This window comes from Macrobrachium rosenbergii, chromosome 8 (assembly GCF_040412425.1).
Source record: "Macrobrachium rosenbergii isolate ZJJX-2024 chromosome 8, ASM4041242v1, whole genome shotgun sequence".
Classification (NCBI taxonomy): domain Eukaryota; kingdom Metazoa; phylum Arthropoda; class Malacostraca; order Decapoda; family Palaemonidae; genus Macrobrachium; species Macrobrachium rosenbergii.
The window spans coordinates 69475529-69494735 of NC_089748.1; the positions used below are offsets into that span (position 1 = coordinate 69475529).

The 19207-nt window shown below is 45.1% G+C and overlaps 1 protein-coding gene across 6 annotated transcripts in view; it reads left to right on the forward strand.

Moving 5' to 3' along the window:
- LOC136840959 (soluble calcium-activated nucleotidase 1) overlaps nucleotides 1–19207 on the forward strand; it is a 103972-nt gene that overhangs the window by 25936 nt on the left and 58829 nt on the right. For all 6 annotated transcript variants that reach the window (XM_067107948.1, XM_067107946.1, XM_067107945.1 and 3 more), the window contains 2 exons: nucleotides 17953–18128; nucleotides 18494–18669. In XM_067107948.1, coding sequence (XP_066964049.1) covers nucleotides 18000–18128; nucleotides 18494–18669 — 305 coding nt within the window. In that variant the 5' untranslated portion in view covers nucleotides 17953–17999. The remainder of the gene's footprint in view (nucleotides 1–17952; nucleotides 18129–18493; nucleotides 18670–19207) is intronic.

A 19207-nucleotide genomic window follows, 5' to 3' on the forward strand; every position in this document is an offset into this window, starting at 1 on the left:
AAACTGTTAAGGAGATCCTGTCTGACCTTCAGAAGAAATCTACAACTGATCTTCTGGCTCAGTCTTCCAAGCGGCCTAATGAAACTCCTGCAACAGCAACCAAGTCCTTCTCTCCTCTACAGCCTCAGCCCTTTTGAGGAGAAAGGTCTAGACCCCAACCTAGACCTCGAACCAATCTGTGCCCCCTGTCTAGATTGATCAAGAACTCTTCATTTAAACCAGCCGCTAAGAAATGAGTTCACAGTCCTTCGTGGCCCAGCCAGAGCCAGGCTGCACCTCTTTTGGGAGGAATGAAGCCACAGAGGGGCAGAACCTGGGGCAGTCCAAGTGTTGAGGGAAGGATGTTCCGTCCCTTTCCAAGAGGAACTTCCCTTATCCAAGTCACCGATTAACTTGGCTGCATACTCGGCTCACTCCAAGAAGTTTGCTGCCCTTCGCAAAGGGGCAGAGAGGAGGTTTTTTATCTCAACTTGGAAGGATTTTACAACTGTCTCTTCGTGGTCCCCAAGTCATCAGGGGGCTGGAGACCAGTTCTAGATGTCAGCGCCATGAATCGTTTCGTGCTGAAAACCAAATTTCATATGGAGACCAGTCACTCTGCCATGTCCTCTCTTCATCAGGACGACTGGATGGTCACCCTGGACATGCAAGATGCCTATTTCCTTGTCCCATTACATCCAGATTCAAGAAAGTTCCTGCATTTTGTGTTTTGGGGTAAAGTTCTCCAGTTTCGAGCCTTGTGCTTTGGCCTGTCCACAGCCCCACAAGTGTTCACTCGAATCCTTGCTGCTCTTGGGAAATGGCTTCACCTTCTCGACGTCAACTTTGTCTCATCTTGGTGATTGGCTGCTCCGCTCTCCTTCAGAGGAGAGGTGCGCGGAGGACTTAAAGAAGCCTCTTCACCTGATGCAGGAGTTAGACATTTTGGTCAAGTTTCACAAGTCGCAATTAGTTCCGACACAGAAGATTCCCTATTTAGGGATGATTCTAGACTCTCAGACTTTTCAGATTTTTCTCTCTCTCAAATGGATTGACTCCTGTCTCCAGACTGTCCGCAAGTCCCTAGACCTCAGGACTTGCTCAGCATTTCAGTGGATGAGTCTGCTGGGGACCTTGGCCTCAGTAGAACCATTTGTGAAGTTGGGCAGGCTTCATGAGGCCTTTTCAGTTCTATCTGAAAGCGTGCTGGAGTAGGAAAACCCAACCAGACTCCTCCATTTTCCCCATCTCCTCAGAGATCAAGACAGACCTTCGATGGTGGTTGTCCGTAGAAAGACTTTGAGAAGAAGTCTCTTCTACCATTGCACCCCGACCTGGAATTTCATTCCGATGCTTCAGATCTAGGTTGGGGAGCCTTTCTAGGGAGTCAGAAGATCTCAGGGATGTGGTCTGTAGATCAGAGAGCTCTCCACATGAATGTGAAGGAACTAAATGCCATTCACCTGGGCCTCCAGGCCTTCTCTCTTCTAGTTTCCGCCAAAGTAGTGGCAGTTTACACGGACAATACCACAGCACTGTCTTATGTCCGCAAACAATGGGGCCACCCAGTCCATCACTCTCTACAAGATGGTGAAAGACCGTCTCTGGGCAGAGCAGTACCTGGTGAAGATTATCACTCGCTTCATGCAGGGAAAAATGAACATCCTCATAGACGAATTGAGTCATTGCAATCAGGTTTTGCCGAGAGAGTGGACCCTGGACTCCCTCATATGCAACGATTTCTGGAAACTTGACCAGCTGTGGACCTCTTCACAACATCGAGAAATTATTGTCTGCCTTTCTTTTGCTCCCCAGTCCCAGACCCTCTCGCATGGGTGACGGATGCCATGCTGTTCAACTGGACAGGCATGGATGTCTATGCTTTCCCACCTTTCGGATTGATCAGGGAGGTGATCAACAAATACTCCTCTCACCAGAACATCTAAATGACCCTGATCGTTCTGTTCTGGCCCAGGGAGGAATGGTTTCTGGATCTGCTGTGTCTCTTAGTGGACTTCCCAAGACTCCTGCCACAAAAACAGTCGCTGCTCAAACAGCCCCACTTCCTCAGGTTCCATCAAGGATCTTCTGCTCTGGCCATGACAGGTTTCAGACTTTCAGGAGCCTCGTCAGAGTGAAAGGCTTTTTGAAGCAAGCTGCAGAAGGTGCAGATGATCTTCTTCTAGCAGGCTCTACTAATCCAAATGATCAGTTTCCAGAGGATGGTGCCGAGATAATAACATCTATCTTCTTAAACCTCTATAAGCCAGTTAGTTGACTTTTTACTTTTCCTGAGGGCCGATAGGAAGTTGTCTCCCTCTACCATCAAGGGGTATAGGTCAGTGTTTTCTTCAGTGTTTAAGCAAAGGGGCCTGGATCAGTCATCCAACCAAGACCTCACCGACCTCATCAGATCCTTCGAAACCTCCAAATAAGAAAAGCCTGGATTTGTCTCCTGGAATTTGGACATTGTTCTGAAGTGGCTTACTAGCTCAACTTTCGAAACTCTCAGCTCAACCTCTTTTAAGAATATCGCTAGGAAGACTCTTTCTTGTGGCGTTGGTGACTGCCAAACACGTTATTGAGCTAACAAGCCTTCAACAAGAGAGTAGGCTTTTCAAATGGAAATGCAGTATGTTCTCTCTCTCTTGGTTTCCTCTCCAAGAATGAGGACCTCTCCAAGCTATGGCCTCATTCGTTTGTTATTAAGAGCTTAACGGAATCCTCGGCCCAGAGGAAGAAGAGAGACTTCTTTGTCCTGAGAGAGCCTTGAAATACTATCTTCAGAGGAAAAAAAGATCAGAGGACCCTCCGACAAGCTTTGGTGCTCAGTAAAGAACCCTTCACATCCTCTGTCGAAGAATGCCCTTTCTTCCCTAGAAGTTTGATTACAGAACTGATTCTCAAGTTCAAGAAGGTGTTTTACCTTACCTTAAGGTCAAAGTTCATGAGGTTCAGGCTGTTTCAACGTCCCTGGCTTTTCAGCATAACATATCTCTCAAGAACATTGTACAATCAGCATTTTGGAAGTGTAGATCAGTGTTTGCTCCACATTTTCTTAAAGACGTGGAAACTGTATTTGATAACTGTTGTACTGTGGGCCCTTTATTCATGGTTGGCATGGTGTTGGGAAAGAAAGCGTAGGGGGCTGTCTGTCCCTCTACTGTTTCCTCGCCTTGTTGTAAGGTTGTTGAGTTTAAGTGATGGAATACCCGCCAGTTTTTAATGGTCGTGGTGGTGGTTTTTAATTCTGGTTGTAGGTGACAGTGTTGTGTTTTTTATTCTGGTCTATGCCCAGGGCAAGGGTGCTATTTTTGTCTTTGTCAGCCATCGGTGAACTTCCATGGCTGCAAAGTACCCACTGAAGTAGGGGCAGCTCTTGGCCATATTGCCACGCTCTTTACAGGTTAAGATGAACGCCAACCAGAGGCAGTATCCTCCTGAAGGAGCTCTCTTACCAGGTAAGGCGCAACAAGCATTGACTCAATGCTAGCAACCTTCCTAGTTGAAAGTCATTATCTTTACTAATGTTTTGTATTAGAATATGTCCATGGTTCCCACCTCTTCTCAATGTGGAATCAGCTATGTAATTGCTTGGTAAGTCACTTGTGTAAAAATGACATTTTTATGATAAAGTTTTATATATACTTACCAAGCAATAACATAATCGGAGCCCGCCCTCCTCCCCTCAGTGGACATTGGGCATCAAACGAAGTGATCCTCTCTGCTGAGTAGTACTTATCGTCACGAAAGTGGGCAGGACCCTGTCACCTACACAAGCAGTGGTAGCGCCACTGCGAAAATTTGAATTTCCTTACACTGCCATGTAGAAAGCTAGTAGCTATTTAATTGCCTGGTAAGTATGTATAAAACTTTATTACTGCAATACACTCCCTGAACACCTGAATTCACCCTTAATCCCACTAGCCTGAACAACTCTCAATTACCCATCCCACTAGTGGGAATTTTAACAGCCAGCGTTACCAATGCTGCAGGTAAAATCTTGTCACTTGAGCTACCATAACAAACAGTTGGCAACGCTAACACAGGTGTGCGCCGACATGCCCCATTTTTGCCAATTGCTTTTTGTTTGCGCTGCTGGAAGGTTGTTTCCTTCTGCAGTGCGTGGTTTTAATCCTATTGCCCGACTTCTCTTTGTATTTTGGACTTTTGGTGAAGACCTGGATTGTATTTAACAGTTTTTCTCCTGGATTTTCTGGATATCTTCGACGTGGAACGTCTTTTGGATTTGGACTCGCTGGTTCCCGGTCTCGATTGCTCATCATGGACTTTTTCACCTTCTACTACCGCGCCATTGGCTTCGACGTTGACCTTGACTGCCCCTACGACGGTGGACGCTGGCGCTTATCGCTTCTTCCTGCAAGAGACGGATGAGTACCTTGAGACACGATAGACATTCTGTCAGGTATGTAGGAAGGTTAAGTGTGATGTGCAAACTCATTGCAATGAATGTTCCGATTGGAAGGCACAAGAGATGGAGGATTACATTCGTCATCACAAGTCTTTGGCTAGTAAGGGCGGCAAACGTCGGTCAGATTCTTCGTTGCCTCAAGTATCTCAGGCTTCTGCTACAGATCAGTTGATGGATTTAGCGAGTTCAGAGGTAGTCAAACAGATAGAGGATAGGATTGCAAGTAGTATGGAAAATTAACAACTAGTCTTTTCAACATTTCTCAGATAAGGATAGTAGTAGTGTTAGGGTGTCTAATCCTTCTTCCTTTTCAGCTCTCCTGCCTGTTCCAGAACCAGCTGCAACAGGTGCTGAGGGTAATGGAGAACCGCAAAGCCTCCAAATGGGTAGGTTCTCCTGCCCCTTCGGCACGGAACAGGCAGTGAAGGATCCCCCCCCAACCCCCTTGTAGTATTGATAAATTTAATGTTTATATAAGTAACTTACCAAATAATTACATAGCTATAGTTTCTACTTTATGCAGCAGTCAAAATTCGAAATTCGCGGTAGTGCTCTTTTGTTTTGGGTGTAGGTATTCTGCCCCTCTCACTATCGGGGAAGAATAGGTACAGCATAGCTAAAGAGCTCATTTTGTTTCTGCCAGTTAATGACTGAACACGAGTTACTAGCAGCTCTTGTTTCGTTTTCGCCGGATGGTCGGAGATCGTCCTTGGTAAAGTACTCTTTGCTTTTGGTAGCGCAGCTATCTAGCTTAGCTAGAATTTGGATTATTTCTTCGATTGTGACTTGTCTAATTGGAATTTTGACCATTATGTCTGACTCTGTCTAATTGGAATTTTGACCATTATGTCTGACTCTGTCTAATTGGAATTTTGACCATTATGTCTGACTCTAATTGGAATTTTGACCATTATGTCTGACTCTGTCTAATTGGAATTTTGACCATTATGTCTGACTCTAGTTTGTCTAGCATTAGGTACTGCAGCAAAGGCAGCAAAACTAGGCTCACTTCTCTGCAAAATATGACTCTTCTACCATTTGTTGTACTTGTAGGGAACAAATGTGGTCTGGAATTGAATTGTGACAAATGTAAAGACTGGGAGAAGAGTAAATGGAAGACTTTACAGACACACTTAGACAAATTGCAGCGTGACTGAATTAGAAAAGCTACAGCTAGGGCTGAAGCTAAGGCTTCTGCTAGTATAGGTCATTCTCCAGGAGTTGATATTGATGTTATGCCTATCCCTTCAACGCCTGTGACAGCTTTTTCTCCCATTTCCAGTCCTCCAGCTTTTCCTGTCACTCCATTGCCTAGCTCTCATTCTGCTGAACCCAATGCCATTGCCAGCTTAGAAGCACTGGTAGATCAAAAATTTAATTTACTTATCAATACTGTTTTCCAGATTGGGAACTGTGTGAAGGTCCTAATGGACAAATTTAATAGTGTAGTGTTGAGGGAAGTGTCAGTGGAGGGGACGGTGGTTTATCCGACTGATGCTCCTAGACCAAGGTCCCTGCTAAACTCCCCTTGCCAACATGGGAGGAAGCAAACTGGCGGTCCAAGGGAGGTTGGTGGGGTTTGCCCACGAGCAGTCGTCGCCTCATCCAAGCCTGTTGTCCACCAATCCCAGGCTGCAGAAGAACGCCATTGGAAAGGTGTTCGAATGGATGCGCATGCTCTATCTTCAAGTGATTCAGATTCTCCTGCATTTAAGAAACGCAGTGACCATTTTGCCAATATTTCTAGGCCATTGAAAAGGCCGGGCGCTTCGGTGGATTCAGATTCGCCCCCGTCTCGCAAGCGAGCTGTAGAGAGAGAACGTAGCCCTCTCCCTTCTTGTAGTTTTTGGGGGTCGCCAGCGAGAGATTCTCGCCCCCATTCAGGTGCAAAAGTGCGTTCCGACCCCAAATGAGTGTGTGCCAGTTCAGCTCGTGGGTGCCAAGAGTACGAGCGCCCAGTGTACATTAGTGGTGTGCGTAAGTGCCAACTCGTAGATCGTTCGGCATCCAAGCTTTCATCTCAAGAGCACCCATCATTGTCCAAGCACCCATCGTATGAGCGTGCAGCTTTCGCCTTGCCTGTTTGTGAGGGCCCAGATTCCGAGTTAGAAGAGCCCATGTTTGACTGCTCGGAGTGGGAACGTCAGATCACCGAGTGCCCATCCTTGGGGTGCCAAGTGTCCGCGGACAATGCAGTTGTTTCCAAGGAGTCAGTGTCTGCTTCAAAAGCAGGTGGGTGCCCAATGTCTGTGCGTCCAGTCGCTGGGGGCGCCTCTCTCAAAGTCCACCCCACTTCTAATTTCTCTGTGACCCCGCAAGGAGAATTTCCAGTATTGGATGCCGCAAGAGAATTTCCGTCTGTTACTCAAGATCCCTCGTTGGCGCCGCTTCAACTTCGGCTTGATAAAGTGTTGAGCCTTCTTCAAAAGCCAACTCCAGTAGTGCAAGACACTGTGGAACCCCCAGGATCACCTGCTTTGTCTGTCGAGGAACCTGCAGAAGAGGAGCAACCTGCCTCTCATTACCCAGCACTGCTCAGGTTTTTCCTGGTCTGCTACACGTCGTTCTTCTCTCCATTAGTCCCATTATCGCCGGGTTCAGCCTACTTGATGCGACAACCACCAGGTACCGCCAGACTGCCACATATGGTGGTGTCTTTGTTATCAAAGAAAGATTTCGGCAGCATGGATGAAGAGGGAAATCGAGAAGGCGGTTTTCTGTTTGCCTCCCTCTCGTTTGATAAGGCAGAAGTATCTGTCTTATGCAACTCTGGAGAAGCTCCGTCCTTGGGAGTTTCTGCCTCCTTTCAAAGGGTCTTCTACAGTATCTTAGTTGCCTCTCGTCACTCTGCTTTCTCATTGGCCAGAATTCTCCTCACAACCTCGGAATTAGACCTTCTTCTTAAAGATATATTTAAAGTCTTTGAGATCTTTAGTTTTCTAGATTGGACGGTGGAGGCCCTAGCCAAAAAGATAGAAGACTGTACGTCCCTTCAAGAGAACTTCACACTGGACTGGCTGGGAGTACTGGGATGCGTGGTTAGAGCTGTAAGAGATGGAGCACTAGAGCTAGCAACCATCTTCACAACAAGAGTCCTCAAGAAACGAGGTTTGTGGTGCTCGTACACTACAAAAGGAGCCACCCCATCAGAATGTTCTTCGCTTCTTTTTGCACCCCTGGACAAGAATAGTCTGTTCCCGCAGGACACCCTGGAACGGATTTCAGTGGATCTACAGAAGAAGTCAACTCAAGACCTCTTCCCTCAATCCACCAAAAGAACTAAGTTCCCTGCACGAGCCACTACAAGCACAACACTAGAATGTCGTTGCCCCTGCAGCAACAACCCTTTCGAGGTTCTAGAGGTCGTTTCCAGTCCCAACCTAGAGCCAACCTCCAAACCTCCAGACCAACTAGGAAACCCATTAACAAGACAACACTTAGAAAATGATATGTCCGTCTTCCGTGTTCCAATGGGAGCAAGACTTTCCCATTTCTGGACAGAATGGAAAAAGAAGAATGTGGAGCTGTGGGTGCTGAAAGTATTGAAAGAAAGCTATGCTATCCCTTTCAGGGAGAAACCTCCCTTAGTAACCTCTCCCATCAGCTTAACAGCCTACTCGGTAGACTCAGAGAGGTTTTGGGCCCTTTCTCGGGAAATGTCAGCCCTACTAGACAAGAGAGCCGTGGACGTAGTCGAGGATGCAAACATGGGAGGTTTTACAACCGCCTCTTCGTGGTTCCCAAGTCATCGGGAGGATGGAGACCTGTCCTGGACGTCAGTGTCCTGAACCTCTTATTTCAAACAGCGAAGTTCAAAATGGAGATGAATCAGTCAGTTTTGTTGGCCTTCCATCAGGGAGACTGGATGGTTATGATGACATGCAAGATGCTTACTTCCACATTCCAATTCACCTGAACTCCAGGAAGTATCTGAGATTCGTGTTCCAGGACAGAATCTTCCAGTTTCGGGCACACTGCTTCGGACTCTCCACCGCCCCTCAAGTTTTTACCCGAGTACTCGCTCCCATAGCGAAATAGCTACATTTTATGGGGATAAACATCTCTCTGTACCTGAACGATTGGCTCCTATGCTCCCCATCGAGATCTCAGTGCACGGAGGACCTGCAGAAAACTCTTCATCTCGCCCAAGATTTAGGCCTTTTAATAAACTTCAAAAAGTCACAGTTAGTCCCGACTCAGTCTATTCTATATTTGGGGATAGTGATAGACTATCAGAGTTTTCGGGCTTTTCCATCCCAACAAAGGATACTAAATTGCGACAGGAAAGTCCAGGATTTCGTAACTCGCCACTCCTGCTCAGCTAATGCATGGATGAGTCTTCTAGGAACCCTTTCTTCCATAGAGAAGTTTGTTCCATTAGGCAGGCTACATACAAGAGCACTGCAATTTTACCTCAAAGGCCAATTGGAAAAGGAAGTCGTTCCCGGACTCATTCATTTTCAACATCACTCCCCAAATAAAAAAGGACCTCCGGTGGTGGCTAGCGGAAGACAGATTCACAACAGGAAGATCTCTGGCTCCAACAAACCCTGACCTAACGTTGTACTCAGACGCTTTGGATCTGGGTTGGGGAGCCCTTCTCAACGACATGGAGGTGTCAGGAACATGGTCGCCTACCGAAAGAAACCTCCACATCAACATAAAGGAATTAAAAGCGATTCATCTGGCACTTCAACACTTTGCAACGCTAACCTTCCACAAGACAGTAGCAGTTCATTCGGACAGTGTGACCGCCCTGGCTTATATCAAGAATCAAGGAGGGACCCATTCTTTTGTGCTCTACAAAGAGACAAAGGATTTTTTTTCTTTGGGCAAGGAGCAACAAGACCCAATTAGTGACCCGCTTCATTAGGGCAAGATGAACGTCCTTGCGGACGAAGTGAGTCGTGGCAAACAGGTCCTACCAACGGAATGGTCACTCAATCCACAAGTGTGCACTGACCTGTGGAAGCTGTGGGGAAAGCCATCGATAGACCTGTTTGCGACGTCAAGGAACTATCGTCTTCCATTGTATTGTTCCCTGGCTATGGACCCACAAGCATGGGCAACAGATGCCATGTTGCAGGACTGGTTGAACCACGACCTTTACACCTTCCCTCCCTTCAGCATGTTGCAGGCGACAATCTTCCTCTGCAGTCCACCAATCCAAGTGGGCAGTTTTTCGGAAGTGGTGCCGGGAGTGAAATTTCTCCTCTTTCTCAAACATCTGTAGCCCAAATTGCAGATTTTCTATTATATCTTAGAACATCGAAAGGACTGACAGCATCTAACATCAAGGGTTACAGAGCGATGTTGAATTCAGTATTCAAACATAGTCTTCAAACCAAGACATCAGTGATTTAATCAAGCATTTGAGTACTAGTAAGCAAGTTAAACCCTTGGGTCGCTTGGAACTTGGATGTGGTCCTCAACTGGCTGTCAGGACCACCGTTTGAACCTTTGGATTTGTTGTCACTTCGGAATCTTACGAAGAAGACATTATTCTTGATGGCACTACAGCCAAGAGAGCCAGCGAGCTTCATGCCATTGATAAAAGGATAGGTTTCTCAGGAGGCAATGTGGTATGCTCGCTAATTTTGGATTTTTTGGCCAAGAGTGAGGACCCGGATAACCCTTCGCCTCGCTCCTTTGCAATTAAGAGCCTCTCAGAAGTACTAGGCCCATCCGATCAAGAGAAAGTCCTCTGTCCTGTAAGAGCTTTGAGAGTATACCTTGAGAGAACCTAAAACCTTAGAGGATCGGCCCCTAACCTTTGGTGTTCTGTGAAAAACCCCAGCCGTCCTTTGTCCAAGAATGCATTATCATTCTTTTTAAGATCTGTAATTTCGGAAGCACATTCGGGAGTTCAAGATGATTTACTACCCTTGTGTAAAGTAAAGGCTCATGAAATAAGAGCCGTGGCGACGTCTTTGGCTTTCAGGTGTAACCTGTCTCTCTTTAATTTTGCAAACAACATTTTGGAGATGCAAGTCAGTGTTTGCCATGTTTTACTTATGGAACATTGAAACAGTGTACGAACATTGCAGTACTTTAGGTCTGTTCTTCGCAGCTGGCATGGTATTGGGGGATGAAGGATAGGAGGAACGCCTTCTTTTCCTCTATTCACTCTCCTTGAATAAGGATAATTGTACTTCTTGGGAAGTCTGGTGGACACTGAGTCGTGAGTGTCACCAATCTGTATTTTATGGTTTTGGGCTAAAACTTCATGTGGTGTAGGTTAATTTTATCTGGTCTTTGTTGGTCTATTGTACTGCACCCAGGGCAAGGGCTTATCTACATATTATTTATGTGACCCTTTGGGATTGTTAGCTTTGGCAACCTGCAATTAACCTCCTACGTTGCAAAGCACCCACTCAAGCAGAGGCAACCCTTGGCTCTATTGCCACGCCAGTACAGGTCGAGAGGAGCTACAACCAGAGGTAGTACCCATCTGCCATTGCTCCCTTGCCAGGTAAGGTTACAACAAGCATTTCAAGATACAAGCAAATATTCTGTTCCAAATTCTTCTCCATATCAGTTTTTTTGGGTAGTAAATGTCCATTCATCCCACCTGCAATCAATGTGAGATTCAGCTATGTAATTATTTGGTAAGTTACTTATATAAAAATGACATTTTTATAATAAAATAAAGTTTTATTTAATACTTACCAAATAATTACATGATCAGAGCCCTCCCTCCTCCCCTCTCATGGACAGAGCATAAACGAATTGAGCTCTTTAGCTACGTTGTACCTATTCTTCCCCGATAGTGGGCGGGGCTGTATACCTGCACCCAAAACAAAAGAGCGCTACCGCGAATTTCGAATTTTGAGCTGCCGCGTAGAGTAGAAACTATAGCTATGTTAATATTTGGTAAGTATATATAAAACTTTATTTTATTATAAAAATGTCATGTGCTGATAATGTTAGTCAGAATTAGGATCTAGGTGTGATAAAGGAGGATAGGTCTGGGTTAGGTAGTGAGGAAAAGGTAGTAAAGGTGCAGAGTCGTTCTGGACGGGTTCCAGTTTCAGGTTCGATGGGCAAAAGTTTTGCCTTCATCGCTTCTTCTTGGTCTGGCTCAAAGTCTCAAGTCAATGTTTCAGTTATGGTGGTGCAGAATCCTTCTGCTCTAACTCCTAATTGACTTATGACTGTTTCTGAATCGTCTACTGTAGTTTCCCCCTTCTCTGTGTTTTTCTACTCCTCCGTCTAGTAAGGCGGATTCTGGTGTGTCCTTTCGGCTTGTAAAAGTAGTTTGCGGGATCTGCAGTTGGATGTGGCGGAATATAAGGCAGATTTGCTTGGTCTTTCAAATGGGTACAGACCTATGGTGAGAGTTTTTTTTTTTTTTAATGGTTTCTCTAACATTAGAGAGTATGTGACACAGTAGTGTCCAGAATTCATGTCTGATATGTTTCAGGAATATCGAGGGCGGGCCCGGATTCGGTATACATTCAGTCCCTTCATTCTAAGTTTTCTTCTGGGTTATCTGTCGCTTCATCTCCTGCTCCCACATTCTCTGTTGCTCCTTTTTCAGTCTCCTCTTTGGTCCTCTCTTCTTCTGCTCCAGTCTTTCCTGCGGCTTCTGCATCTTCCGTTTTCCCTCTTTCTTTGACTCTTGGCTTTTCCTCTTCTCAGGTAACCCTTTTTATGTGTCTGCTATTCCTCTGTCTCCCACTTTTCCTTCCTCAGTACAGTCGGGTTATCTTTCGCTTCATCTCCTGCTCCCACATTCTCTGCTGCTCCTTTTTTTCAGTCTCCTCTTTGGCCTCTTTTTCTTCTGCTCCAGTCTTTCCTGCGGCTTCCGCATCTTCCGTTTTCCCCCCTTCTTCAACTTTTGGATTTCCTCTTCTCAGGTAACTTTTTTATGCATCTGCTATTTCTCTGTCTCCCAACTTTCCTTCCTCAGTACAGTCTTCTCCAGTAGGAGGAGCTTCCAGGCAGGTGAAAAATGCAGTTTCGGCAGAATTTGGCCGCAGGCTTTTCATGTTCCATCCCTTCGGGTATACGCAACCCCTTCCTTCTGTTTCAAGCGGCTGTTCCAGGAATATCAGGTATTTCACAGGGTTTGCCTGTTGCTTCCAGTTTGGGTTTGCACTCCACAGTTTTGGCAGGGCTTGCGGTACCTTCTTCGAGCGGTCCGCAGCTTTCATTGCCTGCATTTTCCACAGCGGTAACTCTGAGGGTAGCTTCTACCTCTTTCATTCTCCCTCCTTCTTCTTCATCTTCTTCCATCCCTCCGCAGGCGGTTTCGTTTGTGCATCCTCCCCCAGGGTTTAGCAATGTGGGTTTGGTTACTCTCACTTGTCTTCCCCTTGGTAATAATGGGGAATCGGCTCCGGGTTTCTCGGTTCAGCCCTCTCTTCTTGCCGGCGGGTTCAACTATGCGGATTCAACTCCGAATTCCCGATTAGGTGTGGGTGTTCAGCATTCTGGTTAGGGTGGTCTGCTTGCAGACTCTTCATCGTTGTCCGGGCTTCATTCAGTTCCTCCTCCTTTGTCGGACTTAGACCATTCGGACATTGCGGAACAGGATTCTTATCCGGAGGTGCAGGAGATTCCAGCGGACTTAGAATGTCCTCTTGCCAGAAGTAACGATTACAGACGCATGCTTGAGTATGTTACTTCTTCGTACCCTCAAGCAAAAGCTCCGGACCTCCCTATTTCGTCAATTCAGTCTTTTTTTTTTAAGGCCTTTTATGCCACAAAGCCAGCTCCTGCTGCTTTTTCCTGTTGGCTGGTTTGGTTCGATCAGGTTAGACAGGCTTTGGAGGAGGCGGATGGTCATTTAGTGTCGGTAGTGGCTTCTAATAGACAGGACTCTTCTCTTCTCTCTCCGCGTAAGAAGATTTACGCAGTTCGAGGTAACCCTTTGGCAGGTGTCAGGTTGCCATTCAACGAATCGGTTGAGGCAATCCTGTCTAGGTCTCCAGCGTTGTCTCAGCTCATAGGGACTTCTCTTAGGGAAGCAGGCTCTTGTGCATTCTTTCTCTGGATGCTGTCAGGTTTACTGTAATGGGGTTCTAAAAGAGTGACGGCTATGTCCCTTCGGATCCGTGGCTGTTTGCAGCCTAACAAATTTATCTCGAGGGGTCTGGCTCACCAGGCAAATGCTTTGGCTTTGTCTATGACGTTTGGGGCAGAAAAGTCGAAATTTCGATTTTGGTCATCTTCCCCTTCAGTATCCGGACATTCATAAGAGGGATTGCTTAGAACACCTTAGCCTTAGCTGATTCTTTGTTCAAGGAAGATGACGTAGCCAGTATGACAAACATTGCTTTCAACTCATGTCTCCGGTGTCGGCAATTATGCATCATCGAGGGTACAGAGTGTTGAGGTATCTAGATGATTGGTTGATCCTTGCCTCCTCTCTAGAGGAGCTAGTAAGAGCAAGGGAATTCTTATGAAATCTTTAACCTGTTCAGGTAGGAGGATTCTCTCTCTTCCTTTGAGGGTTTTCCCAACCCTGGAGAGGATCCAGACGTTTATAAGAGGGATTGCTTAGAACACCTTAGCCTTAGCTAATTCTCTGTTCAAGGAAGATGACGTAGCCAGTATGACGAACGTTGTTGCTTTTAACTCATGTCTCCGGTGTCGGCAGTTATGCATCGTTGAAGGTACAGAGTGTTGAGGTATCTAGACGATTGGTTGATCCTTGCCTCCCCTCTAGAGGAGCTAGTAAGAGCGAGGGAATTCTTATGAAACCTTTAACCTATTCAGGTAGGAGGATTCTCTCTATTTCTTTGAGGGTTTTCCCAACCCTGGAGAGGATCCAGTCAGTCCTTCAGCAGGTAGAAGGGTTCCTGTTCAACAGGGAACGGCCGGTACCAGCCTGGAGAAGCCTCTTAGGGAGAATGTCTCTCTCTCTTTTAATTCCAGGGTCTCTTCTCTGGATGCGCTCTCTTCAGGTATGTCTCAGGAATTGCTGGGACTTCTGCAACGAGAGCGCAGTTATAGTTGGGAGTGATTCTTGCCTGTTGGATCGTTTGTGGTGGTCGGAAGTGCATCTGACACTGGGAAGGTCTATCGACTCCCCTCTTCCTGATGTTCATCTGTGCACATGCCTCAGATCAAGGTTGGGGAACAACCTTGGAGGAAACACAGGCCTTGGGCCTGTGTGGGGGAGGGGTTCGGGAATGAGAGAAGTCAATAAATCTTCGAGAATCAAGGCTGTAAAGGAAGCCCTCAGTTGTTGTCAGTCCTAGTGCGCAACAGAGTAGTGGCTATGTTTAGCAACGGCGTAACTGCCGTGTCATATCTGAAGAACTCGGGGGAAGGGGAACAGGATCAACAGAACTCAATACTATAGCACAGAGAGTCCTGAGAGGGTGCGAAGAACGAAAAGTGTCTCTTCTTCCCCAATGTACATCAGGGAGTCTCAATACACTGGCCGATTCGCTAAGGCACTCCCATCAGGTATTTGGGTGGAGAGTGGACTTTGGCTCAGGAAGTAATATGTCAGGTTCTCCGGAAGTGGCCAGCAACTGTGGACTTATTCGCGACATGATTAAACCATCCTCTTCTGGTTTATTTCTCACCAATGGTGGTCCCCATGTCGATAGGCACTGATGTGATGCTACAAATTGGAATCACATGTAGGTGTATGCTTTTCCTCCATCCGGTCTCATTCATCAGGTAATAAGGAAATTGCGGGAGAGTGTCAAGACATCTTTGACTCTAATAGCTCCCTGCTGGCCCAAACTCGATTGGTTTCCAGAACTCCTAGAGCTCCTTACGGAAGTTCCGATGTCCCTACCCATGCAAAAGTTCTTCTCAGACGACCGCATTCTCACCATTATCACCCAGACCCTCGCGTGCTGTACCTAGTAGCAGGGCGATTGTAGAGAGAGCAGCTAGACAGTCTGGACTCCCTAAAGCTGTGGCTAGACAGCTTTCTTTCAGCTTGAGAAAGTCAATCCATAAGCCTTACCAGGTTCAGCTAGACAAGGTATAGAAGTTAGTGTCGTAAGGAAGGTCATTCCATCTCTAGACCTTCCATAGCCAAATAGCTGATTTTCTTTTATTCCTTCGGAAAGTCAAGGGTCCTTCATATTCGGCGATTGCTGACTAACGCTCAACGCTTATTGGTACAATTAGTTTCCACCTTCCTAAAATCTCTAGTAGTAAGATAATCGATGATTTATTACGTTCTTTTAAGATTGAACGTCCTGTCTTGCCAACTCGGGCCCCTCCGTGGGACTTGTCGGAAGTACTTCAATATTTTTCTTGCGTTCCCCTGCCTTTGAACCCATTGAAGCTATAATGTTAAGACACTGACTAAGAAGTTGCTTTTTCTTACGGCTTTAGCTTCAGCTAGAGGGTTGGGCCAGCTTCAGGCAATTTCTAGGTTGGGTTCCTATGCGAGAAATGATACGTATTTGTCCTTCTTCCAGAATTTGTGGCAAAGACAGTGTCGGAGGTTAAAACTCTGCCTCATTTGTTTAAAGTTCTTTATCTGCAAGTGTTCATTACCGGCGATCCAGCGGAGATGTCTTTTGTCCAGTGCGAGCATTAAAGTCTATTTATCAAAGGTTGAGAAACTCCATCCGCTTCCACGCACACTTCTTGTCTCTCAGCGGAATCCTTCCCGTCTGCTGTCAAAGAATGTGATTAGTTACTTTCAGAGGGAGGTGATTTCCCAGGCTTCTCAGGGTTCTCCTTCACCGTCTTCAGCTCTGTATTTCCCCGACTGCACAGTATTCGGAGTATATCCACTTCATCTTCCTTTCTAAGGAATTGTTCAGTGCCTTCTATCCTGGAGGCAGCTACTTGGAAGTCTGTCTCAGTGTTTACTTCCTTTAAGAGATGTTCAATTCGCCTCATCATGTGTAGAGGCGAAGTCTACTATCTAAGGTGCGATCAATTAGCTGAGGTGGTATTCACTTAGTACGGAGGCTCGGAGGGTTATTCTCTTAGTCCACTTGTAGTGGTAAGTCTATTACCTAGGGTGCGTTCATTTAGCTGAGGTGGTATTCACTTAGTGCGGAGATTCTTAGGTTAATCAGATAGAGGAATTCCTTTTAGTCTTTAGAATTCTTAGGCAACAGTGATAGTATAATCACACGAACTTAGGTTTAGTACGTTTTAAGTAACTTAGTCTTTGATAGTTTCCCTACGAGAGTCCAAGGGGGTGCTCTAGTAGGCTAGGCTCTTTTGTCGGCGCTGAGATACTTCTTCGCTTGTTGGTCGTCAGGCCTTATCCACAACCTAGATGGTGGAGGGTCAGCGGCTCGGCACACTGCTTCATTTCCCTCCATACATGAGAGGCTCTGAATAGCCACATGGGAGGTTCGTCGTACTCCTCCATACACGAGAGGTTCTGAAGAACCACATGGGAGGTCGACGGACCAAGACGGTACAGACCTGACAGGCAATCAAAGTACTCTCCAGCATGTCTTGTCACCAAAAGCATCGATTGATAAGGCGACTGTATAACTAAATAGATACCCTACACAGAGCAGATCAGTGAGCTTCCATCTCTGTGGTTGTAAAAACGGGGTGTGCCACAAACTTTGATGGTTCTCCCGGAGGGACAGCAGCTCTGCACTCAGCCTCATTCTCCTCCATACATGAGAGGTTCTGAAGAGCCACATGGGAGGTCGACGGACCAAGAGTACTGACCTGACTGTCGATCAAAGTACTTTCCAACATGTCTCTTCACTGAAAGCATTGATTGATATGGTGAGTGTATGACTAAACGGATGTCGTATTAGAGCAGATTGGTAAGCTACCATCCCTGCGGTTGTCCAAGTGGCGTGAAATTGAATTGATCCCTCCTCCTCTAAATGATGTTAGTCAGGTGAATTCAGGTGTTCAGGGAGTGTATTGCAATATGAAGTTTTCATAATAAAACTAATATTGTAATACCTGAACACCTGAATGATTCCCACCCTCCTTTCCCCACATCAATTTTGACCTTGAATAAAGCAATTGATGAAAATGGGGTGTGTTGGCGCATACCTGTGTCAGCATTGCCAACCATTTGTTATGGTAGCTCAAGTGACAAGATTTTACTTGCAGCGTTGGTAACACTGGCTGTTAAAATTCCCACTAGTGGGATGGGTAATTGAGAGTTGTTCGGGCTAGTGGGATTAAGGGCAAATTCAGGTGTTCAGGTAAGTATTACAATATTAGTTTTATTATGAAAACTTCATTTATCATAAAAATGTCAAATTTTCAAGTTCTTAATAAAATGGTGTAATATAGGGTACCAGGTATATACTGTATATACATACAAAACTTAGGCACATTCTTCAGTTTACAATACATAAAAATAATCTTTAGATTATACTGCATTAGCAGAGAAGACTTTAAATAATTACTATATTGTTTAAATTATGGCATTCTTTATTGAAAAAAGTACACTTTCAAGGGCAAAGGGTATTTTTTTTAAAGTTTCATTTAAAAAAATTTTTTTCCTAAAACTTTTCAGGGAATTAGACCGTTTTCAGTTCGATGATTGACATTTTATGGAAAGACCTCCCATCACAAGATTTATGTATATGATATTTCTTCTTAAGACGGTTCTTTTTCAACAGGTAGCGTGTAAGGCTGTTTTAAATCCCTAAGCAAGCCTTGAATATACATGGTCTTCATGTCATCAGAATCAAATGCAAATATGCTGGATAGCAGTAAAGTATTAGATATGAGACAAGCTGTATTTAGTCGCGCACCCCTCTCTTATAGAGTCGGAAACTCTACGCTACATGTTCAGGTACTGTACAGAGAAAGTGTTATAACTGCCTTTGATTGTTTGCTTGTTTTTCAAAAAGCAAGACATTATGAGGCAATGCAGCCTACAGTATTGACAGTTGGCTAATTTATTGGGAGAAGTTTGGATTAGTTGCTGATTATTTATACATAAAGTTTAGTAATTAACTGTTAGGTTTAAGTGCTTGAGAGTAATGCACTGTAATTATGGGTGGTTGTTCTGACTGTCAGCTAGTACTATGTACAGATTACATGATATCATTTTGAGTGTAGTACATACTGTGATACAGGTTAAGTTCTTTTTATTAGGAAGGCTGAATTCTAGTGGGTTTAATACTCTACATTATTCCATTTACTTTCTGTTTTCAGACAAAATTTGTCACCTTTGTGGCTGTAGTGGGATTAATATCTTTATTAGTGCTGTTTATTATTATGCCAACTTCAAGAATGAGTACGAGTAATTTAACCAATGATCTCTTTGGGCATGGAGAAGAACACGGCCATGGACATCATCATCAACGGAATTGGTTTACATATTACAACAGGTGAGGGGAAAATATTACAATGTTATTGAACAAGTGGGAAAGAGGGGGAGAACTCTGTTATGGTTGACAGGTATTAAATCATAGAAGTAGAACATTTCTGTTACCATGAGACATAGTGGACTGCAATGCTGGGAGGAACTGCAGCTTAGATGAAATGGAAAGAGACTACTTGACTACTGATTAATTAAAAGTACTATAACTTTAAGTGAGAGAGCATAGCCATGGTGAATAGTTAAGGTATGTACAGTACTACTCTAAGTGGTGGAAACATGGGCAGTGACAAAGAATGAATGAGACTTCATAATTTTGGACTTAACAGTGGAAACTATGGAAAAAGGATTAGATGAAGACCTACACCTAATGAGAGTTCAAGAGAACAGGACAAAGGAAAGGGGAGAGAGCTCACTCTAAACTCATGTAATTAAAAGCTAAAATAAAGCCCCCTTAATGGTAAGGGGAAAATGCACATGGGGTATGAAACTCGTCACAGTACTAAAGCTTGTGGGAAATTCATTTTATATAATTCGTGTTTCTTGAA